Raw genomic sequence first — 24,746 nt, 5'->3', positions numbered from 1 at the left:
TGGACCTAGGTGTTGTTAATCTTTTTTCAATTGTGTAAGTTGACGGCTTCATAATTTTTTTTTCAAAATAATCATGAAGAACTGCAAAGACCGGAAGATGATCACTTATATCATTAATAAGGAGTCCACTTTCTATTTTAAAATCTATTTTATTTATAAATATATTATCTATTAGTGTAGCTGTATCAATTGTTATTCTACTTGGTTTCGTAATGACAGGGAATAAACTGTTACTATACATCATATTTATAAAGTCGGTTGTTTTCTGGTGTCCATTAGGATTTAACAGGTCAATGTTAAAATCACCACACATTATTCGCGTTTTTTTATCATTTGTATAACTAAGAATTTCTGCTAGTTTATCGTTAAATGTGTCAAGACATGACCCAGGTGTCCTATATATACAACTTATAATTACATTTGGTACATTTTTCATGTGTACCTCAATTGTCACACATTCCATTACGTTATCCATGGCAGTTGTCAGATGTTCAACTTTACTACATTTAAAAACCTTATCAACATAAATTGCAACACCTCCTCCTCTTCTGTTTTCCCTATTCATGGTAAACAGTTCATATCCTTCCATCTCAATATCATTTGTTATCTCATTTTCAAGCCATGTCTCTGATATGGCTATTACATGGAATTTGTTAATTTTACGCAAGCATTCTTTAATTTCTGCAACATTTTTATGTAGACTTCTACTATTAAAATGTATAATTGAGAGTGCATAACAATCATTATCTATATTTACATTTAGTTGTTCATTTGTATAATACTCACAAACGATATCAAACGATAAAGTTTGCGCCTATCAATGTTAAAACTGTTAATTTAATTGTGAGGGATTCGTTTCTGTAGTTATGAGTTTGAGTCAAACTCTTAGGTATGTTTAACACTGGAATTTTGTCGACCTCTTGTGGCCAAAAATAGCAGCACAGTGAGAAATGAAATCCCTTCCTCCACCAAAAATCATTTGGCAAGAAATCTTTTCATAAAATAAAATAAAATATAATAAGATAAATATATATATATATATATTCTAATTTCTTGAGATACTGACTTTAGTTAAATATTTGATTCTGTGAGTACAAGATCAATGGTGCTCGTAGCTTTAATGCTTTACTATTTATTAGCTTTAATAATTTCAATGTTGAGTTCAGTTAAAAGTTTCTAGGACATGGTTGATCTCAAGTAGGCTTTTATTAACTTGAATTGTGTGTATTAGTTCACAGATGTAACGCCATTACACATTAGAAGTAAAATGTCATTAAGTGTTAATTCTTAATTCAAGAATTGTCATTGCATAGTCATATCAACTGAAATTGTAAAGTAAAAAATACATTAAATGACTTTCTATTAATAAACCATCATTTTCTTTATGTACCTTACCTTCATAAAATAGATTGCATTTCAATAAAAATGAGTTGGAAGAACTGCAGTGTCGAGGGTGTATCCTACCTCTTGCCCAAAGTCAGCTGGGATCAGCTCAAATTTTCAGTGTGAATTAATATACCATGACAAATGGAGACATTGCCATATATGAAGCCACAAGACTGTACATGTTGAAGACTATCCTGACCAATTTTATTACTTCTAAAATTGACTTAACTTACAAGTGAATCAATGTCATGTCATCACAAAGGCATCGTACAGGTACAAAAGTCCATTCTTTGGAGGGAGAGGGGCAGGGAAATAGGAGGTGTTTGTTTGTTTGTTTGTTTGTGTGGAGGGGTGAAAAATCATTCCTGAATACACTTGATCCTGCAGTTCGAAAGGCACCTGCACTTCCTCATCCTTTCTATCACAATGATGCCCCACCAGTAGAGAACTTGGCCCATAATTGATGGTCAAATTGCAATAATGCACAGCGTGAGATGCAGGAGAAAAAAAAAAAAAAAAATGTCTTAAAAAGGACAAAAAGTGACTTTAATTGCTTGTTTGAGTGACTGCCTTACTCATAGGCACACACACATACACACATGAAACAGTCATGAGAACAAATATGCATTCACAAAACACCATGCACCCTAACTGTCAATGAATGGTGTCAAGTCAACATGAAGTTTCCTTAAGGGGGGTCTAAGGAGCCTCATTTGGACGACAGCTTTCAACAGACACTTTTGGATATTTAAAAAAAAAACGTCTTTTTTTTTTTTCATACATCTTGATTAAGAATCAACCATCTAAAAACCCCAAAACTTAGTTCAGTTCTAATAGTAAACGTCCCATCTTCCATCCGGAATCGGCAGCTCGGTCATGTGGAGCTGGGACTGCTTGCTGGGTAAGACATCGGAGTGACGGCCCGCAGCTCCTTTGTGATCAGCGTGTCATCCATCAGCGTTTATTGGATTTTAGGTTTGGCATCACCCGGGGTCGTGTCGGGCGGGAGGGCACCGCCGTGGGCCAGTCTTTGGAGGCTGCGTGAGAGAAACATGCAACGGCGTATTAGGGCCATGCATTATTACTATTATTATTATTTTTTTACAGGGGGTGTAATATTTTGAGAAAAAAAAAATCACAAATTTACGAGAACTAAACTTGTAGATTTGTGACATTGTGACTAACACTAACCAATTAGAAGCTAGCAGACTAAGTAAATGCAAGCAGATTCAACATCAATTTAGCGACTTGTACCTAACGCTTCAAAGTGTGAATGTTTAATAAGATATGGTTAAACTCTGCTAAGGCAATTTCTCTCTCCATATTTGAAACCCTGAACAAAAATTATTGGCACAAACATCAGAGTACGCCACGTGTATTTCTCGCAAGTTTCTGAGTTTTTTTCTCGCAAATCTGCAAGTTTATTTCTTGTAAATTTAGATTTTTTCTCTGGCAAATTTGCCACTTTAGTGTCACAAATTTTCTTTCACAAAGTTTATTTCTCGTTAATTTGTGATCCCCCCTCCCCCCCTAAATATATCTATTCTATATGTATATATTATACATATACACATATATATATATATGTATATATTATACATATACACATATATATATATATATATATATATATACATATATATATATATATATATATATATATATATATACATACATACATACATATATATATATATATATATATATATATTTGGAGAGCAAAAAATGGTCTTGTTGTTAGAACTACAGTATCCATCTATGCCACAAGATGGCGCTGTACTCACAAATCCTTGACGTTGTCAATGACGGCCTGGATCCTCGCAATGCAACCGTCCACTTGCTCCTGAGACACATTCACAAACAAACACGGTTAAATATGTAAATGAAGTAGAGGAAAGCGATTGTAAAAATGTAAAAGGGTTTACCTGACGCCGTCGGTAGAAAAGCGGCAAAGAGAAGAGAGCGATCACACCTGCGCAGAGGGAGAAAAAACGTTTTTTTTTTTTTTTTCAAGTGTATAATACAAACAGAGGTTGTTAAATATTTCTAGAAGCGATGCAGTACCGATGATGAGGAGTGTGAGGCCATTGCACAGATCTCCCAGGTATGTAACAAGATACATCAGGACCAGCAACTAGAACGCAAAGAGGGAAAAAACACAAACATGCTTCCGTTATTGAACCATTGCTGCTAGACACTTTTTGGCTGTGTGTTGAGGCATTTTGAGGGGACAGTTCATGTTCTTATGTTCTTCTTATGTTATTCTTTGTTTTGTGGTTAAAGTCACTCTCATGTTAATTGAACAATCCACAATATAAAATGTCACCACTTGTCTTTTTGTAATGTGTCCTTATCTAAATCTAAAAGAGGTTTGAATGAGATCATCTGCCACAAAAAGAGTAGCGGCATCAATGGTGTCAGTGTCTCCCCTTTATACTCCACAGTTAGTGTATCCCAATATGGGACGCCACGGTCTCGGACGGAGGAGGGGGAGGGACTCCATCGTATCGCACGCCATCTACGTATACCCCTCCTCCTGCTCCTCCTCCTGCGTGTCATTTCACATTCCAGCCAGGTCAGGGTTGACATTGGAAGGTCCTCAGGTTAAGGCTCACTTAGCTCACACTCAGTCAAAATGTATTGCTAATGTCCTGCCGCCTTCTCTATGTATAAACGTATGCTGTTAATAGCCCGTGTGGCCAATATGAACACAGCAGATGAGTAAAGGAGGATAAATCCCTTACAACTGAAAATGCGGCGTAGAAAATAAAATTGTTACAAGGAAGTGTTCAGCTCGTATCAGTCGGTTTTTGTGTCTCTGTAAGTTATTGCTTATTTTTGTTGTCATTTCATCCCTCTCGTCGGAGGGAACTTCCTTTTTCCTTCAATTTCTCAGCAGTATCCCAGTCAAAGGTTTTGGAATCACCAAATAAAGTTGTAGGAATAATTGTAAATATTAAGTGATACATTTGCCGCAATTAAGAACTGCTTCTGCTTGCAATGAAGAATGCTTTGCTCTGTTCCCACTCACATTCACATAGCCTGGCTATTTGAAGACAACTCAAAAAGCGGAAGAACCACAACATCTAACGCAGCAGAATGGTTCGAGCCAGTCTGCTGAGGTCGCCTGTTTTCTGTTAAAAAATGATTGCAAACTTGACCACACGTACTCAGCAATCTTCTCCTCACATGCACAACACAGACAAACAAGTACACCGTGTTCCAATTATGCCTTGCATTTGCATTTTTAGGGTTGGCACACCCATGTAACTAGGGGAAAGGGCGTGGAAAACCAAATAAATAGAGCGGGTGAGGAGAGGAATCTTCAGAGAGTGCAGGAGTGAATTGTATCAGTCAGTTCTTCTCCTCTCTCCTCGCGAGTGTCTTCTCTCCTTTTTGTGTCGTGTTTAATAGATGTCAAACAAGTAACCCTGACTAAAGTAAATAAATAATTCAATCACTCATTATTGTTTGAAATTGGCAAATTACTGCATTAAGAGTCCTTCAAACCTGACTGTCATGTTGTTTGTTTGATATTGCGGAATTTATTGGCTAAGGGTGTTGTTGCACATTAATTTGGAAAAGTGTAATGATTTTATTTATTTTTTTTTTTACAGGTACTAATTGAGATGTTTGGAGTGTGTACATTATCAGCTTACAATGCACACCAGTGTAATTTTCTGAGCCAATTCCAATCTAATATTGAGCAACACCATGGTATAATATTAGCATTAGCAACGTGACAAGATTTCCCCAAAATGACAGTCTGTCAAAATGCTGAATCTGTTTGAAATGGCCACATGAACCTGAATACAACACACTAGGTAGGAATTTAGGACTAGAAAAAAAAATAAAAAATTGCGTGTGTGGTCTGGCACGTGCCCACACACTTCTTTAGGAAGGATTGTTTCGACTCGCATAAACTTTAATATGATTAATTTGCATTTAATATAGCAGCCGTTACATATAGACCACAAAGACAAATATACTGGTGCTACATGATTACTGCGAAAGTGCGAATATTATTTCATTTTATGGATTTATTGTTTATTTTACTGATTGCATTTTAGTATTTTATAGACTTTTATTTTTTTATAGTTGGTTTTACAAGATTTTATATGATAGTGTGCGTATCTCAATGTGCAGCACTCTGTTTATAAACTGTGCTATAGAAATAAAGTGGATTGGAATATACAGATGTGGCGTGACAGCTGATGATGGCCAAATTTAGTGGCTTGACGCCAGGCCCGGAGCGAGCAAAGTGAGAAGGCCACTGCTGTCACAAGCCAGTGATGTGGAGGGAGTTAGGATGGATGGCGTGCAAATTGAAAGAATGAACGCGACACAGTAAAAAATTAATGATGGGGAGGGAAGATCTTGGAAGGCCAAGGACATCAACAGAACGGCCGTCCTTTCTTACCTTGAGGGACTCAAAGAGGTTGGCGACAAAGAAGAGTCTCTTCAGACTGTCCACAGCACACAGAGTCATGACAATGACTTTCTGCGTTTGCAACTCGGTCTGCTCGCCACTTAAACTGACGTCCATTTCCAGGTATGACCTGACGCACATTCAAAAGATAAGACATATTAGCAACTGACATTTTTCCTGATAGAGTTGGCTCAAAAATAACTAGTGTTGTTCCGATAACGTTTTTTGGTCCCCGATACAGATACCCAGCTTTGCAGTATCGGCCGATACCGATACCATACCGATACTTAAGGTTTTTTTCCTCAACATGAAAAAGCTGTCCTGTTATTGGTTCAGAGCATTCAAGGGCCAATAGGATATCTTAGATCGGCATGCAGTGAACATGTCACATATCAGTGAATGTCGTGCACGAGCAAGACACAAAATGCTGCATCTAAAATCTTATATTAGCGTTGGAATTAATGGTATTGGCATGTTACTTGTGAGTACTCACCAATACCGATACCACTGTTTTAATGCAGTATCGGCACCTCTGCCGATACCAGTATTGGTATCGGAACAACACTAAAAATAACCCAATTACGGGTTTTGTTCTTTTTAAATGGCCGCCTCCACTTGGGTGTTTTGAATTATTCAGTGAACCCACAAAATGTTTTTTTTTTTGTGTGTAAATAAGTCATTAATTTAACCAAGGCCATTGCTTGGGTTCACTGTTAGCCCTTCTATGGAGTTTTTCCATTGTGTGTTAGCGTTAAGCTAACAGATGTTTGCAAGTTATGTGGTTTGATTATACACGTTTACAATTCAACTGTGAATATCAATACACATCTTTTGCCAAAAAATTCCAAGCAACAGACTGTATCTCGAAAAACTATACTAATAAGTTGGGCTACTGGAACCACTGTTTACATATTTTCCACATACAGTATAATCGCCAAAGAAAAGCGCTTACTTGAAGGGGTGTTCTCCGTCGCCCCACTTGAGCGCATGGAGGACGTTGTAGTAGATGCGCACCGACATGGTGACGCACACGACGGCGAGGGACACCGTGGAGACCACGGTGATGATGCTGAGCTGGAACAGGCACAGCAGACCCACCACGAGGCCCGTCAGGACCATTCCCGTTCGTTCCGTGTCCTTCCAGTAGATCAGGTCTATGACTGGAAGATAAGGTGGGCAGAGATGAGTGAAAATTAGACAAAAATGATGATGAAAATGAATAGGAAGGTTGTTAAGTTTAATTTTATTTTATTTTATTTTATTTTATTTTTTTTACATATGCTATGGTTAGTTGTAAACATGGGGATTCTATATCACCGTGTGGAATGTTATTTGTATACTAGCTCCCTCTAGTGTTACATTAAAGCATCAATTGCTAAGTCCAGCTTGGTTGTACGTGACTCAAGTTACATTTGCATTTCATCTGTACAAAAAAAGGTTAAATATAAATAAATAAATAAAATTAGACAAAATAAATAGAATTGCATATTATGTTGTATTTTTTAGGCATCTACGTATTTAGCCATAAAAAAAACATTTTGTTCTAATATTTCTGTATATTGCCTTTTTTTCCCAAATATTTTCTGTATTTCTGCCATATATCTTCTTGTATTTGTTTCCAATATTTTGTCATCTAATATTTGAAAACATTTCTAAATTGTGTGCATGTTTTCTATATTATTTTGTTCCCAATTTCAAAGTCCACTGTATGACAAAAAATTCCAATCTAATCAATAATGATTATGTCTTAAAAAAAAAAAAAAATGCTGCTTTTAAACATTTGTTAAAAAAATATGGAATTTTTTTTGCACAATACACTTTCATCATTATTTGAGAGCAGTTTTATTTTGCCTATTTATGAACAATTGCATGTTATGTTGGCATAAAAAACATTTTATTCTAATATTTCTGTATATTGTTTTTTGTTTTCAAATATTTCCTGTATTTCTGCCATATATCTTGTTGCATTTGTTTCCAATATTTTGTCATCTAATATTTGAAAACATTTCTAAATTGTGTAAATGTTTTTTTATATTATGTTGTTTCCAATTTCAAGAAACACTGGCGTATAGGAAGTACTTTAAAATTTGAGCATGGCGAAAGATCAATGAGTTCCAAGATGCCGAGGAGGGGCAAGAAGTCTAGAGTAACAGTCGGGGGTGACCCTAGTGCTTTCCAGCCCTCAACATGAGACGCCAGAGCAGCGAAGAGGACACATAGCAGCGAAGAGGACACATACGGATCCAGCTTGGGCTAAATTTAGCCCTCAGATGACAGAGTGAAGCAAGCGGTTGAGGGGAATTTAAATGCAGCCCAAACGGCACCTGCTGCCAGGCGTCAGCAACATTTTCTACACCCGCTTGGCTTTCCCTCGCTCGGCAACAGCTGCCCTGGAGACTGAACAGTCACGGCGTAATAGCATTATGAAACACACTATGTGATTCTGTCAGCTAGTTTTTGTCTTCCCAACATCGTATTATGCACTCGCCAGCCTCATCATTCAGTAAGTTGTGGTGATTGTTTGTATCATGCAGGTGTTTTTACTGTTTTGGTTACCTAATTGAGCTACATGAAAAGGGGGAAAACATACACATAACAATGTACACGAGTGAGTATGGATAGACCGATAATCGGCCGGGCCGATGTTTGTCAAAATGCCAAATATCGGCATCGGCCATTTTTTGAATCTGAAGGCCGATAAAGCTCACTGAGCAGTGAATACTTGCGAACTTAATGCATTTGTTGATGTTCGCAGTCAGTTTTTATTTGTCGTAAGCACATTTGGAACATATTCAGACAATTATTCACCGCGGAGATCTTTTTGAATCGTTTTTACGAACCCTAGCAATAACCCCAAATGAGCTACATTCGCATGAATTTGTCAGTGAGATGCAGGGAACTTTTCATTTATGGATTTATTTAAATTTCCACTTCATGAAAACTAGGAACTCCCTACACTTTTTATTAAAAAAATAAATAAAGAAAGAAATTATGTTGAAATATTAGAAAACTTTATTGACAGTAGAAATCTTTTATAAATAAATAAATCAAGAATAATCAATACAATAAAATACATAAATAAAATACAAATAAATAATAAAATAAATATAAATAAATAAAGAAATAAAATAAATCAAGAAATTATGTTGAAATTTTAGAAAACTTTATTGACAGTAGAAATCTTTAGGGATCTACTTGCTTTTTAATTATTATTATTATTATTATTACTATTATCATTATTATTATTATTATTTTTATTTAGCTTAACACATGCTAATGACCCCTGGAAGCTCCCTGCATTTTAAACAAATCTGTTAATATAGTTTAAAAGAAAACGCACCCAACCCCCCCCCCCCCCCATTTTAATGCTAATGATGATGTCCCCCCAGTCAGTCAAATTTCATGGATTTTGATCCTGTTCGGAGGATAAGCGTGAACACTGACTTTAATGTAGACAGTGCTGTCCTAATATTTTAATCAATGACAGTGTAAGCATTTTTTAAAAAGCTTACTTTGGGATTCCGAAGTGTTCATTTCCGAGTGCAACGGTGAAATAGCATTGCACAGTTTGCCGTTTTTTTGGACTTTCTAAAATAAGTAATATGGAGACAGAGACAATAAAATAAATGTCAATGGAATGGTTGTGCTTATGAACCAGTTGAAATTCCCTGCATCAAAGACGGGCCTAGCAATGCAGTGTGGTCAAATGCAGCCAATGATGGCCAAGCGGGGCGGGGACTAACTGACCGAACCCCTGGGGTTCGATCGAACCCAGGTGAAGAACTACTGCTTTAATGGAAATGAGGAGGTGAAAGAAAGTACTGCACACTATGCAACCTCAATTGCTTCAAGAGACAACAATTGAAAATTCAATTCCACAAGATTGACAATATCAATCAATCAATAAATTAATTATTATCAGCCATCTTGGCAATTCAGCACATTACACATCTAGAACCTCTGAACGGCAATAATGAGCATAAGAAACTGGTCTAACCAACATCATACTGTAGACACAATAACACGATATAACTTCATTCTATTTCCACGATAGCTCATGTAGGCAAATAAATAAATGGCAAACAGCATCACTATTTCCAAAGAGCAGCTGCCTTCTGGGTAATGATCACAAATTTTGTCTCACAATCATTTCCCTCATCAGATATTTACTCAATCAAAACTCGTCCACCATACTAAAAGAAGCTGGGGCCCATTCCTACTTTTTGTATGAACACCACTAAAAAAACATCAGCCCATTGTCAAGATACAGTTGGTTGACCACTCCTGTCTCTTTTTTTCTCCAATTTTCAGCCAAGTTCTCTCACCTTTGCTGGCCATTTTGGCTGCCGTTCCGCCTCGCTACTCTCTCGGTCCCGCCGTGCTCCCCCTCGACCCCCCTGTGCTGTTTTTGGCCAGGCCCTGCTCGCTCTGGAGCCCCCAGCTCAGACAGCCCAAAATAATCTTTCCTGCTTGCACCGCCCACTCCCACTACTGCAATGAAAGGTTTTTTACTCATAAAGACTTCAGTCACGACTCGGAATGCACATTGTTTACTCAAATACAAAGCCTCTACTTCAAATCTAAAACGAAGCATAAACAATATGTGGGTCATGTGGCGTAGAGCCATTTGGCAGCTGTAACAAGAGAAACAGGTTTCATTTTTTGTAATTAAAACAGAACTGGTGAAATATCAGAATTATTTAAATGGGCGTTTATAGATGTGACATTATCAGTGCAATATCAGAGTTATTAGCATTTAGCAAGAACATTGTTATTGCTAAGTGAGTGGCTAGCTCATAGCCTAAAAACCAGGTAAAGAAAACTAACATTTTTACTAAATTTTATAGATTACACTATACAATTACAAAAGACCACAAACAGACTGTAAAAAAAAATGCAACGGCACAACTTTCAGTCCGACTAGCAGATTAGCTTAGAGAAGCTAACTAACCAACGCTAACAATCTGAAAAGCATCACAGTTTGCGAGGCAGAATTTGCATTTTGCGTCTCATCAAAACACATTAAATTAGCAAAACTGAGAATCAACCGCCGAGATGCGCTCATACGCCGCAGCAGCTAGCTAGCAACGAGCTTCGGCTGGCTACTTAGTGTGGCTAAACGTGTTGTGCGGTCGCTCCTAAGTCAGTATATCATCGCCTCTGTGGCGATGAATAAACTACATTTCTGTCAAGTATTATTGATGACAAAAGAAAGACGGAGAAGCCATGCTAATGGATAAGATAATCTAAGATTAACATGATTCATGAGACAATGGAATTAAGTGATTGGGTGGTCGGTGCACTTTTCACACAAGTCTGGCTGGAACCACGTTAAAGTGGAGCGTTTTGCACAGCTAAATAGCAGATTAATTAATAAGTGGTTGGACCTTGAAGAGAAAATCTGCTCGCTAAAGAGAACCAGAAACTGGGAATGAAAAAAGAAAAATTAGTCTTGACTGAATCAGTTACATTTCAAATGTTATCCAAGTGAGGCTGACTTAAAAGACCAGCCTTGCGAATACAGTATATGATCAATGTCATTCTATTATTGGTAATATTAAACCTATTATTGGTTTGATGCGCAGTAGCAGACCCAAGCGTCAGAAACACGAAGCTCCAACAGATTAATGGGTGCTATTTATTCGGGACACCCTAAACTCTGTCGGCAGCTTTACTGCACATTCATCAAAAGTCCCAAGGTTCACCGCAACCCCCAACACAGAGGCACACACCACTAAAATAAGCCGAGCTCTGTTTGAGTGACGGGCCACTTAAAATGCCACCAAGCAGGAAGAAAGGAGCTAGTTATCTCACACCGCAACATGCCAGCACAAAACGGCAAATAATAAAGCCACATGTACCTCATCTACTAATAAAGTGATCCAGTCTGAGGTGGTGATGTGTTGAAGACCTGAGCGCATGCCAGAAATACATTCCACACAATTAGCCGATCACTCCTGAATCCCGGAGAGACGGTTGCCGTGGAGACGTAGTGAAGATGGAGGACTTTTCAAGGGTGAGCATCTATCCGAGCTTGCTCTTTGAAGGATCAATGTGAAATCTGATCTGGTTTCCATTCAAGAGGTGATCGGACGAGGAAGTGGCAAAATGAGAAGGACATCTACCTGCTATGTGTGGCCACACTGTGGCGCTGTCTGACGGGTGAAGGGCTGAGCACCAACACTGGTTGAGCGGCTTTTCCTGAGTGTGCGGAGCAACGGCATCCGGCGACGTGGACTCGGGCTCGGTCGGCCGCAGGGGCTCCTCCGAAACGACGGGTGACTCAGGCTTGGGGCTCGATGAGGATGCTGCTGGGAAAAAGGGATGACATCACACATCACATGACATCACTACTAGGAATGTAGCGATATCCAAACATCACACTACGATATTATCACAATATGAAGACCACCAATACGATAATTATCACGACATTGTGGGGTCACAATATTGTGGATAAAATGAGCTCATACAAACAATACAAACAATCTCTAATGATGTTTAATTATTGAGGCATTTACTTGTTAACTAGCGGCTAACATGCTATCACGTAAATTCATTCATTCAGGAAAATGAATGAAAACAGCATTTCCAAATTAATTGTTAAAAAAAAGATTCGAATTGTGTGAAATTGATTATACCTGGAGGTGCCGGCGGTTCAGTTAAAGTTTGGACCAAATTGTTTTCCTCGTTTATGATCCCTGCATGGCCGTCCTGAGTCTCCATGTCCGCAGTTTGGGGCGATGGTTGCATTGTTATGGTCTCATTTTGCCTCCTCCTCCTCCTGGGGCTTGCGGTCCTCACGTCCACTCCGCCCTCGTCCTCATCAGCCCTACTCGGGAAGCCTTGCGGCTCCCAGTCAACGTTGGAGTCCAGCGATGTCGGGGACTCCGGGGTGTCGGTACGCACCAGGGAGGTGCGACTTCCCCGCGAGCCGCCCCGGCGTCTCTCCCGATGGGTGCGCGAGGCCCCCACGGCCTCGGGCTCGGCGATGGCGATGTAGGAGAAGGTCAGCTCGAGGGAGTTCTGGCGCGGCGTGCCCCAGATTGACGGCGAGGAGGCCAACGTGTCGTCGTCGTCGTATCCGACCTCTTCATCCTCCGACCAGTCCCTCGCCGTTTGCAGCTCGTACAGCTCGGACTCTTCATTACCACCTGGAGGGAATAGTGTCATCGATTTTTTTTTTTTTTAAGCACTATTTGCACTCCAAATAGCGCATATTTTGTAGAAATTAATCAATTAGTAGATCTTATCTCCAGAGTCTAGACACTTATTAATTTGTAGCGCTGTCACTCTCAAATATTTTTCTTTATTTTTCCCAAGCAAGGTGCACTTCACACACTAAAAACCTATTGCCATCTACTTCCTGCATTTGTAATTTCCACATCTCAATCGCTTTGTCTCTCTTTTGTTCCCACAAAATCTCCTCAGGAGTGCCTTATGTTTGATGTCTGAAAGAGAGCTGAAAGCATCTTTGAGAGATCATAAAGGAGGCATGCGATCACTTGTAGCTCTTCAGTGAAAGTATTTGAGGAGAGAGAGAGCGGGATGTCAGAGTTGCATTATTATTTAGAAAAAAAAAAGAAGACAAAAAGCAGAAACTCCAGTGAGTTATATGTCAGAGTGTTAGCGTGTAGCTTTCATACCATCGGTGCACGGGGGCGTCGAATCTGGAGTGGAGGCCACTGAGCCATATTCCTCTGCAAGACAACAAAAGGGCAGCATTTTTTTTTTTTTAAATGGCTCCTCTGAAAACTGGCAGATTAGCAGTGTCACATAATTGTTTTAACATACAATTATGCTAAAATCTGGCTAATACAATGACACCAACCAGATCGAAATAATGTAAGGTGAATCTTAAACCGCTATGTTTAGGGAACAAATAAGGTTTTAACTATTTATTCACATCGAGAGGCATGGAACAAACCTGACTAGACGAGAAACAACGAGAGTTGCACAGAGGAACAGAGGTAATAATCCAACAAAACACACACTTCTCAGTTTGGCTTAAATAGGCAGTGAATCGATCTCACTGGTTGTGGCTAGACATGTGGGTAACAGTACTGACATGGAATTATTTGGTTGGCTGCTGACCCAGTAAAGAGATTAAAGATTCTTGACATCACATAGCTCCTGACATCACATAGCTTAAAACCAGTTGAAACTAGATGCTGATCACAACCGTTCAAAACATCAGTTCAAAACAGACACTTGACCTCACGGTCTTGACCCAAACTTAACCCTGATGTGAACCAGTCAGGAGTCAAGACCCAAACATTACCCCTGCATTACCCTAGTCATGACATCTATGCTAAAAGTGTGAACCCTAACCCTAAGTAAGACGTTCTGTTGAATATTCTATCAAAAATTGATGTTTAAACATTGATTCGGCCTCATTTTGTATACAAGAATTGTGCTCTGTAATATCGCAATGTATTGCCAAATTGATTTTAACACCCCAACAACTCATCCAAGAGACATGAAAAACAATAACCATCAGGGGGAGACAGAATGGTATACCTGTTGGGTCGCCAAACAGTGCCCTGGTTTTCTTAGATGAAAAACAAAAACATAGTATTATTATCAAACACCTCAGCTATGTTGTTGGTGATAGAGCAAAATGAAGGAGGGCCAATGTGTGGGTAATGTATAAATTACAATATTCCAAGTATGATGAGTTGGTTCACATCTTTTAATAAATAAAAAACGATTTTCTGACAAAACATGATAAAACAATTGAATAGGTTTACAGTATTTTCCGTCTAACCTACGTGAATACACAAATATGTACGCGACACCAGCAAACGGTGCTGCTGCAAGCACCTCTGTTCAGTCATGTGTTTATCAAAGAGCAGGAAAGCGGCAGGATGAAGCGGAGGGCCAACATACGATATCGCTAGCGACCGAAAGATGCTGAGCTACAGCCATGAGAAGCAGGGATATGCTCCCTCGTCAGCGGGAAAGCGAGGAAAGAAGAGCAGACTCACGGCAGTGGGAGAATCCTAAAACCTGGCCCATACTCCATCAAGACATCGCTGAGCCCTTCCAGCCTGGAAGACACCGCCTCCGGCCCCCCTCCACTCTCAGAGAATCGTTCGGAAAACCCTCCGGTCGTTCTCTCCCGCTGCCTCTGTGGTCCTCGGCGGTGTGCGTGAGCAGCTTCCTTCCTGCCTCTGGCTCCGACACTCAGCCGCCCCGCCCTGCCTCACACCAGCATCCCCCTCACGCGCCCCCTCATCCTCCTCCTTCCTACTCCCACATCAGCGCCACGGATGCGGCTAGCAGCATGCGCTACAGTAAACATGTGAGACGCTCGAGTGGATGGCTCTCGTCTGGACATCATGGACAAGTCATGTGAGCATCGAATGGGGGAAGAGAGGCGACGTCAATAATGAATGAGATGAGAGCATGCAGCACATGGACTGTATTATGTTGTGTTTCATACACAACATTGAGTTTTTTTTAGGCTTATATCCAACCAAACTACGGCCCAGGGGGCATTTGCGGTCTGTTAGCATCTGTTTAGTAGCCCACAACATACAAAGTGAAACTTTGATGAACAAATATAAGGTTACACCTTCAAATGAACATTTGCAAGCAGTTATGAGAGTTACTATGTTAAGCAACGATCAAATAAATCCTATAGACTTGCTAGCGCACTAGAAAACTTTGCTAACTGGCATTGCTAACATTAGCTTGAGAGCAGACTAGCAACTCAATACTGTGAAATACTGTTGTGTTTGAAATTAAATTATGCTAGTTTCATATCTATAATTCAGTTTTGTCTATTATTCTTATGATTCACTTATTTAGCTCATTATAGCAATAAAAAGTTAATATCTTGTATATAATTAGATACTTTCATTATTTTTCATGTACAATTAGTATCTTTAAAAAAAAAACATTTTGCAACTTGCTGTCGACTGAAAATGACATCACAAGGGCTCAGGTAACCAATCACAGCTCAGCTTGTGAATGTCACATGACCAAACCGAGAAAACAAGTTTGCTGTGATTGGTTACCTGAGCCCTTGTGATGTCATTTTCAGTCGACAGCAAGTTGCAAAATGTGTTTTTAAAGGTACTAATTGTACATGAAAAATAATGAAAATATCAAATTTATTATAGGCAAAATATTAATGTTCGACTGCCGAAAAATGGCTAAATAAGTAAAATATCCCTTTAAAGGCAGACTCACCACATTTATTTTAATTACATTTTGAAGTTTTTATTTCCCCAGAAAGTATTTAGTTATTATTCTTGAGCTCACTTAAGGTATTACATTTTCATTTGATTAAAAAAACAACAACAACAACAAAAAACTGTTCATTTCATTATTTATTAAAACTTAGCATTGTAAATGGCTATTATTGTATCAAATATAGTATACAGTGCATGGACCCCTGCGCATTTGTTCAGCACCAGCGGATTGCTATATTTGTACATTTCTTTTCCCCAATTTTCATAGAAAACGCATATTAGACATGCATCAATCTATTTTTAATATTTTTGGGATCAAATGTATTTTAATTACAGCATAAAGTGGTCATAAAATGTGATCTGATTATCTACATCATAAGAATAAACAGTCTGCTTGAACTAATACCACACAAACAATTTTATGTCTTCATATTTTAACTGAAAACAACACGTACACATTCTGAGGAAAAATGTATTTGACCATCCTTTGACAGCACTAACCTCAAGAGAATGAAGCGTGTTAATATTGGTACATTAAATAACAAAAGATGCACAAAAAGATGACTTGAGAGTAAAGGGAGTTCTACAGGCACACCACAAGGGGGAAGCGTTGAGCTGTAGCTCATTCAGATCATGGCTGATTTTTTATGTATTTTTTTTTTTTTAAACCTATTACTATTACTTGTTGTTTCTGAATTTATTATACACTTTACGTGTCTCTCAACATACCAACAACCAGATAACACACAGTGCTTTACACACCACAAACAAAAATAAACCACAAGAAGATATTCAATATAAGGGAAAATCAAAATTTCACATTTGTAGTCTGGTTCAATTAAAATCATCATTATTTAAGGTTGCAGATGAGTTGGAGCCTATACAAGCTGACTTTTGGTGACATTGAGTGATTACGCTGGCCATTAAATTCAGTGAACAATAATTACATTTTCATACTCTTTATCTATTAGACATTATATAAATAAACATTAAAGTTGAAGATGGCACAAGTGGGAGTTTTTTGTTTTGTTTTTTAATATATGTTACTACTTGTGTTCCCTTATGAGACTACACGGGCAAGGAGAGGTGTCATTTACACTAAAATCCAAATAAATACTGTATATAATGTTAATATTGTAACTTAGATTTATCTTCACAAAGATTCTTGTACGTCATTAAAATGTCTACCTAATATTTAGTCCCCATCCAGGTTGCCGTGTCAACAGTCTTAATTGGGTATTTGAAAGGCAAACGGCCAAGCTTAAATTAACTTGTCACACTGCCAGTGACCGACACTGATTAAAGGTTTACGTCTGTTTATAGATTCATAGTAACGAAGATTCAAATGTGTAGAGTCAACACACACCTAAGACCTACAGTGTAGACCACAGATGGACAACTTTTAATTATTGGACGGGCCACAAATCTCGTAATGAGATGAGTGATAAAAATGCCATGAAATGGACAAAACAAATCTATATGTGCAAAACGTGTGTTCTTAATATAATCATTCATGTTTCTCAATGCATGTATAAGCGATCCAGTGTCCTAACCAAACAACCAGAGTGATTTTTTTTTTTTTTTGGCTCTATTGCATAAAAATCGAAATTACCATTCAAGGACAGCACAACACTAATGAACAACAAACCAACTCATTTTGTGTATTTTTTCGTTATTTTTACGTTGTTGTACAAGATCTGACGTAAGCGCATCCAAGCCATGTCTGCCATCTAGTGGTGGATGGTGATATTACAACTTCAAACTACAGTCTAGGGCAGGGGTGGCAAACTGCGGTCCTCGAGGGCCGGTGTCCTGCAGGTTTTGCAGATTTCCCTACTCGAAGTGCAGCTGATTCCAATTAACAGGCTCGTTATCAGGTTTCTGCAGAGCTTGCTGATGAGCTGATCATGAATCAGCTGTGTTGAAGAAGGGAAATATCCAAAACCAGCAGGACTGCGGCCCTCGAGAACCGGATCTCGCCACCCCTGGTCTAGGGATAATTGCAGTTCAGCGCCCATATTCACAAAAGATTTGTCTTCAATTTTTTCAATATTTGGGTTTTTTGTTTCAGTTTTATTCTATTTTTTTGTGTGAAAAATCAGAATGTTTAACAGCGTTTACGGAAGAATTTTTGGACTTTATAAAGGGAAAAAAAAATCTCCCAAAAAGTTTTTTTTTTTGTTTTTTTTTTTTGTTTTTTTTAATTAAAGGGTCACTCAGAGTGTAATAATACCTTTATCCAAAGTTAGCCCCACCTCCCGGAAATGTGTTTTAGAGCAGGGCTGGGCAAACTCGGTTCTTGAGGGCTGGAGTCCTGCCGGTTTTGGATGTTTCCCTTCTCCAACACAGCTGATATATGATCAGCTCATCAGCAAGCTCTGCATAAGCCCGATAACGATCTGTTGATTGGAATCAGCTTGTGTTGGAAGAGGGAAACCTCCAAAACCTGCAGGACTTCAGCCCTCGATGCCCGCCCCTGTTTTAGATCAATTAGAGTTAAACCAGCAACCTGCGTATTCTAATGGCTGCATGTGTGCAGGCAAATCATGTCAGTGATTAACAGCGTTCTTGAGACGAAGGGAGGGAGGAAGGTGGAAGGGACGTAGGATAAAGATGCTGAAATAGACAAGCCAATAGACGCTAGCGGCTAAGAAGGGAGGAGTACAGGACATCCAGACCCAAAGAGTTGTGGTCAAATTAACAAAAGGATGCAAGAACCCGCGTGAGCTCAGTGTTTGATTTTGAGTCCATCTTTTTGACTTACGTTTTTGGTGCACCTGCTCACCAGCTACCCTGGACTTACTGAGGAAGACTCAGGTCCAGCGGAGGGTCACCAGAAGGAGGCGGCGGCTCGCGGCGGCCAGGTCGAGCAAGAAGCTCGAGAAGCGCCTCCGAAGCGTGATGAGGACGGCGCGCAGGGCGAGCAACGTGGAGGTGCCCTCCTTCCTCCGCCAGCTGGTTAAAGAAACGGAGAAGATGGTGACCTTCTTTTTCAAAGGCGGCTCGAGAGAAAAGGGGCAAGAGGAGCAGGACACCTTCGACGAAGAGGACGACATGCCCAGCCCGTACCTGGAGAGGCCCGTCCTGGAGAAGCATGTGTCCGAGGGGGGGTCTCAGTCGGGGGTCAACTACGCGGTGGCGAGCATGCAGGGCTGGAGGGCTCAGATGGAAGACGCGCACACTTGCATGCCTCACATGAGAGGGGAGTTGAGCGAGTGGGCCTACTTCGCAGTGTTTGATGGCCACGCGGGGAGCACCGTGGCCCAGTACTGCTCCAGGAACCTGCTGGATCACATCCTCGCCACAGGTACTGGAACATAAACTCAAACGGATTTATTTTTGGCTCTAAAAGGTATATTACATGTGCATATTATAACATATTGAAGTCGACTGCCCTAGCAATATGCCACAGTGTCAGTATTTTGCATGGATTATGGGCATGTCTTTCAAAAAGCACCCTGTTTTTAAGAAAGAAAATACGGCAACAATGTCATAGTGCAGGGATCAACAACCTGCGGCTCTGGAGCCACATTTGGCTCTTTAGTCCCTCATGTGGCTCCCTGTGGATCTCTAAAAAATAAAATAAAATAAAATAAAATAGTAGAAATGGATATATTTTTGCACAGATTTTTTTTTTTTTTTTAGATAAAACAATCTTTATATGATTTAATGATTCAAATGTTTAAAAAAGATATTTTGAATATTTAACAATTTTAAATATTCAAAATAACTTCTATTTTTGAATATTTAAAAATGGTCAGACTCCAAAATTTTAAAATATTCAAAAATTTTCAGACTCCAAATTTTTGAGTTGTCAGAAAAAGGGAGACAAAAGACAGAAACTAAAACTGCCCAAAAACTGACCATGAAATGCCCAAAAAGGAAAAGGAAAAGCATAAAATTGCCATAAAAATGTCCACGAAATTGGCAAAAATGTCAGAGAATTTACAAAAAAGTCAGGAAAAAAAAAATTTAAAAGTAGCTATAAAATGTGGAAAACAAAAAGAAATCCCGAAAATGACTGTAAAATGTAGACAAAATTGCCACCTCCCTAATAAAAAATTCTGAAAATGTATTTATTTATTAAGCAGAAAAGAAAATGTTTAAATAGTAACTATGAAATGTCCTAAAACAAAAGAAGAAATCCCGAACATTGCCATAGAAAATCCATAATATTGCCAATACAAAGCCAGAAAATTGATTTAAGAAAAGGCAGGAAAGAAAATGTTCAAAAAGTAACCATAAAAAAAAAAATTTGCCAAAAATGTCAGAATAAAAACAAAGGCAGAAAAAAAAAAAAAGTCAAACGTAGCTATAAAATGTCAAATATCAAAAGAAGAAATCCTGAAAATTACTGTAAAATGCAGACAAAACTGCCAAAAAAAGACAGAAAATGTAATATTTTTTAAAGCAGAAATTAAAATGTTTTAAAAGTAACTATATGAAATGTCAAAAAACAAAAGAAGTAATCATGAAAATTACCATAAAAATTCCACAAAATTGCCAATAGAAAGTCAGAAAATTGATTTAAGAAAAAGCAGGATGGAAAATGTTCAAAAAGTAACCATAAAATGTCCAAAAACAAAATAAAAAAATGTCAGAAAAAAATTAGCAAAAAAGCCATAATGTCTCAGAAAATTACCATGTCTATAAAATTGCCAAAAAAAAAAAAAGTCAGAAATTTGGCAGAAAAGTCTCAAAATGTATGAAAAACAAAGTATGAAAAGTTACAAATAAAAAAAATAATCCCAAAACAGAGGAAGAAAAAAATGAATCTCAATGTATTGGATGCAGACACACCGTTTCGCTCATCACAATGTTCAAATGTTTTGGCAGTTTTTTTTATTTATTTATTTTGCCTAAAATGGCTCTTTTGTCAGCAAAGGCCTGACCAATATCATAGTGCCATGCGTTTGACACAGGTGGGGTAAAAGCAAGCGAAGACCCAGAGCAGGTGAAGGAGGGCATCCGCGAGGGATTCCTCGAAATCGACCGCCACATGCACAAACTGGCCCGCGAGGACGACTGGGACCGGAGCGGCACCACGGCGGCGGCCGTCATGATCTCCCCGCAATACGTGTACTTCATCAACTGCGGGGATTCGCGCACTCTCCTCTGTAACGACGGCCAGCTGGTCTTCTACACCGAAGACCACAAGCCCTTCAACCCCAGGGAGAAAGAGCGCATACAGAACGCCGGCGGCTCTGTCACGCTGCAGCGCGTCAACGGCTCGCTGGCCGTATCCAGAGCGCTGGGTGACTTCGATTTCAAGGAGGTGGACTGGAGGCCGCAGACGGAGCAGCTGGTGTCGCCCGAGCCCGAAGTGTACGAGGTGGCGCGGGCGGCCCGCGACGAGTTCATCGTGCTGGCGTGCGACGGCGTTTGGGACGCCATCGGCAACGAGGAGCTCTGCGCCTTCGTGCGCAGCCGCCTGCAGGTGTGCGACGACCTGCGAGAGATTTGCACGCAGGTCATCGACCTTTGTCTCTACAAGGTGAGACGAGATGCAAATAAGTTAAGTGGGGCCATACGGACTTAATTTTATTTATTTATTTATTTATTTCATGAAAATCCAATTCCCAATTTTAAATTTCAATTTAGAGGGGAAGTCATCTCCCCAGCAAAAATTGACCATATATTGTTATATGCAGCCAGTATTCTGGTTAATATTGCTTTCGTGGAATATGTGTCAAGCAGCAAAATCCAGCGGTTCTTATTAATATCAACATCAGCAGCCATTTTGCCATTTGCTGTCGACTGAAGATGACGTCTGAGGCAACAACCAATCACAGCTCAGCTTCAGAAAACAGGTCAGCTGTGATTGGTCGTTGGAGCAACTGTGATGTCATCTTCCGTCGACAAGTGGCAAAATGGATTAAAAACGGCTGGATTTTGCTTCATGATTCATATTCGACAAATGTAATATTAATCAGAATTAATCATGTTTAGATGTGAGGTCACATAAAACATATTATTGTCGAAGATGTACTTGAATAACGACATTGTGTATCTGAATAATTGCATATGCTTTATTGTTGCACAAGTGTGCACACCCTCTAATAAGCAGGGACATGATAGCGTTCAGAATTAACCAATCACATTCAAACTTACTAAATAGAAGTCAGCACATAACTGCCACAATTTAAAGTTTCTCTGATTATCCTCAGATAAAGTTCAGCTGTTGGAACTGTTTATAATTACCTCCAAATTGAGTTTTTTTCCCCCGTAAAAATGGGCAACATGTGGAGCGCATTTTACTCCGTGAGGCTTGTGAGAGTGTGTTTTTCTCATCAAGGGTTGTTGAAGGTTGCAAACGGTTGCAAAGAGTTTTTATGGTTGCGGTTTTTCTTGTCGCCATCAAATTTTGAGTTCCAATTTTCTCTAAAACCTCATTTCCTGTTCCTTCAAATATGTGGTCAAGCTGTCTTAGAATTTTAGCTCATTGGTCAGCACTATGCGTTCCTAAACCAGAGACGTGGTCATGGTGCGGGTTCGATCCCCAGGTTGGGGCACAACAATAACAAAAACAAATCAAACTCAATTGTTAAATGTATATACGATTGTAACATTTTACAGCAGATTTTGTTATCATTACACCGTGCAGGGGTAATAAATGTGATGTAAGTAATGTGTAGCAAGTAACAGTGAAAGGTTTGATGTTTTTTTTTACAACAGTTACAAGTACAACAGATGTTCCCAATGAATGGAGAGCTTTAAATTGAAGGGAGGCGTGAGCATGACAAAGAGGCATTACACTGACGTCGATTTGTAAGTAGATTTATCCGGCCTCCCAGTTGAGAGCGTCAACCTGCCACTATAAATAGGCGCGTGCGCTATTATGCTAGGCTGGGACATTGAACGACACATGGCTGGGATTAACACTGAATGTGAGGTAGTGCTGTTGCGCAATATACACCAGCTCAGTGGCATTATCCTACACTAACATGGCTTTCTATTTGTTACACCTGAAAAGCTGAAAGTCTACCAGCACTCACTCATGAGACTTGCTCTTCCTCCTCTGTGTGATGACATCGTCGAGGATGTCGATGATGTAATCGGCATCAACACTACCCCAGAATATACTGGCCAATGCAGTACCTTTCACATTTTCAAGGCATAAATACTATACTTATTTTAAGAGCCCTATAAACCATTTTGATTTGGTGACGTCATCAAAATTACGATACAAATCATTTAATTATAGTCTTACATTTTTCATTTAGACATTTGTAGTGAGTCGTCAAACTTAATTCATTTTCCCGTTTTACAGTATACACGTATTTTATTTTTGCATATTGGTTGATTAATCAATACTAACCTGTCGCCCCCTGCAGGGCAGCCTGGATAACATCAGCATCATCATAGTGTGCCTCCCTGGCGCCCCCCAGGTGTCCCAAGAGGCACTGCAGCAGGAGGCAGCACTGGAACAATACATTGACATGAAAGTAGAAGGTGCTCACCTCAAAATTAAAAGGGGGGAAAAAAAAAAAAAAAAGACGTTTTTTTTTCCCCTCCTCTTTGTAATCAATTTTTACTTCCAGAAATCATCAAGATGATGCGGTTTAAAGATGAGGATCCTGACCTTTTGTATGTGATCAAGTTCCTGACCGAGGAGGAGATACCTGGACTTCCTCCAGGGGGCGGCATCACCAGCAAGTAAGCGCTGAAACACACATAAGGGTTCACATTGAGGATCCAATCGTTAAAAATTGAGGTGTCCGTTTGACATTTGTCACCATGCAGGCGAGATTGCATCATCTCTTCGTATCAGAAACATCTCACAGCTCTCAGGAGTCACGAGCCAATGGTGAGCAATATTACAGACACAAAATGGAATTTTATCTCTTATTGTTCTCGTCATTTTTATTTATTATTTATCATTTGATATTATTACACTGTTTTTGGACATCCATCATCCTTAACCTATTTTTCCATTAGATGTTTTGGTTTTTACAACATACAGTGCATAATTCTGCTGTTTTATGCCATTTAAGGACATTGGTGGATCAGAAGATGACTCCAGCTAAAAGCATCACCATGGAAACCCTTTCGTCAACATCTGTAAATTTCATGGAATTTCTAATAATGTGCTTTATGTGATTAAATTGCATATGTAAATATTTTACCAAATAATAGCAATATTTAGTAGGTATGATGAAACCACTCTCAGTGTGAAATTCCACATCATGCACTCAAAACAAAGCATAATCATCCTGTAAATGTAATATTTTGGATACAGCTCTTGTACTGGATGTTATTAGATTGTCTACCTACTGTATTCAATCAAGTGTCCCGTGACCGTGAGTGTACAATATTGGCGCTGTACCATACACAAGACAATAAACAATGTGCGGACTGTCCGCACGTGCCGCATGCTCTCGTGATGACATACGCTGAAGAAGCTGACACGATGCTGTCAGGGTTCAAAAGGTGAGCAGGAAGCCACGACGGGATAAAAGAATGCATAAGCGAACTCGAGGAGAGAGATACAGGGAATTAGCACAAATGTTTTATTAAATGACTGACGGGAATTTTGGAAGATTGTGTGAGGTGTGACATCACAGATTCTGTAACTGTTGTTCATGCCATACAATATAAAGACAAACGTCATGGAACATGGGCCGAGAAAAGAAACAAAAAAAACCAAATTGACGCCACCCTACAAGCACTTAAAACGGAGAGGCTAGCATGTACACAATCCTGAACCCATGTTACATATACGATTGTTTTCA

The 24,746-nt window shown here is 39.2% G+C and overlaps 2 protein-coding genes across 4 annotated transcripts; one reads left to right on the top strand and one right to left on the bottom strand.

Moving 5' to 3' along the window:
• Positions 1 to 1,908: 1,908 nt before the first annotated feature.
• Positions 1,909 to 15,012, bottom strand: rtn2a (reticulon 2a). 3 transcript variants are annotated; one of them, XM_077540873.1, is made up of 10 exons: positions 14,803 to 15,012; positions 13,462 to 13,515; positions 12,457 to 12,969; positions 11,941 to 12,126; positions 6,768 to 6,975; positions 5,807 to 5,945; positions 3,451 to 3,520; positions 3,312 to 3,358; positions 3,171 to 3,229; positions 1,909 to 2,423 (listed from the first exon to the last, which is right to left on the bottom strand). In XM_077540873.1, the coding sequence occupies exons 1-10, from the start codon at positions 14,831 to 14,833 to the stop codon at positions 2,348 to 2,350; spliced, it is 1,383 nt and encodes a 460-aa protein (XP_077396999.1). In that variant the 5' UTR covers positions 14,834 to 15,012; the 3' UTR covers positions 1,909 to 2,347. The 3 variants fall into 3 exon arrangements, with proteins under 3 accessions (XP_077396999.1, XP_077397000.1, XP_077397001.1); XM_077540874.1 differs by having other exon boundaries at positions 11,941 to 12,123; XM_077540875.1 differs by lacking the exons at positions 11,941 to 12,126; positions 12,457 to 12,969; positions 13,462 to 13,515; positions 14,803 to 15,012 and adding an exon at positions 10,141 to 10,238.
• A 3,563-nt stretch (positions 15,013 to 18,575) lies between these two features.
• ppm1na (protein phosphatase, Mg2+/Mn2+ dependent, 1Na (putative)) lies at positions 18,576 to 24,387 on the top strand. Its single transcript, XM_077540876.1, has 6 exons — positions 18,576 to 19,321; positions 20,937 to 21,508; positions 23,349 to 23,466; positions 23,556 to 23,670; positions 23,758 to 23,821; positions 24,009 to 24,387. Exons 1-6 carry the CDS (start codon positions 18,916 to 18,918, stop codon positions 24,039 to 24,041), a joined length of 1,308 nt encoding a protein of 435 aa, XP_077397002.1. The 5' UTR covers positions 18,576 to 18,915; the 3' UTR covers positions 24,042 to 24,387.
• The last annotated feature ends 359 nt before the right edge of the window (positions 24,388 to 24,746 follow it).

This window comes from Festucalex cinctus, chromosome 13 (assembly GCF_051991245.1).
Source record: "Festucalex cinctus isolate MCC-2025b chromosome 13, RoL_Fcin_1.0, whole genome shotgun sequence".
Taxonomy (NCBI): domain Eukaryota; kingdom Metazoa; phylum Chordata; class Actinopteri; order Syngnathiformes; family Syngnathidae; genus Festucalex; species Festucalex cinctus.
Note: the sequence above shows the minus strand (reverse complement) of the source record. Positions and strands in the feature narration are given on the sequence as shown.

Bases quoted from the DNA above. Each gene is read 5' to 3' on its own strand.
- rtn2a (XM_077540873.1), bottom strand. From the start codon at position 14,833: ATGGGCCAGGTTTTAGGATTCTCCCACTGCC. The intron at 13,516-14,802 runs GTGAGTCTGCTC...GTTGTCTTGCAG, and splicing joins TTTAGGATTCTCCCACTGCC to AGGAATATGGCTCAGTGGCC. The intron at 6,976-11,940 runs GTAGATGTCCTT...CTTATCTTCCAG, and splicing joins AGTGTGGCCACACATAGCAG to TCATAGACCTGATCTACTGG.
- ppm1na (XM_077540876.1), top strand. From the start codon at position 18,916: ATGAGGACGGCGCGCAGGGCGAGCAACGTGGAGGTGCCCTCCTTCCTC. The intron at 19,322-20,936 runs GTACTGGAACAT...CGTTTGACACAG, and splicing joins GGATCACATCCTCGCCACAG to GTGGGGTAAAAGCAAGCGAA. The intron at 23,822-24,008 runs GTGAGCAATATT...ATGCCATTTAAG, and splicing joins TCAGGAGTCACGAGCCAATG to GACATTGGTGGATCAGAAGA.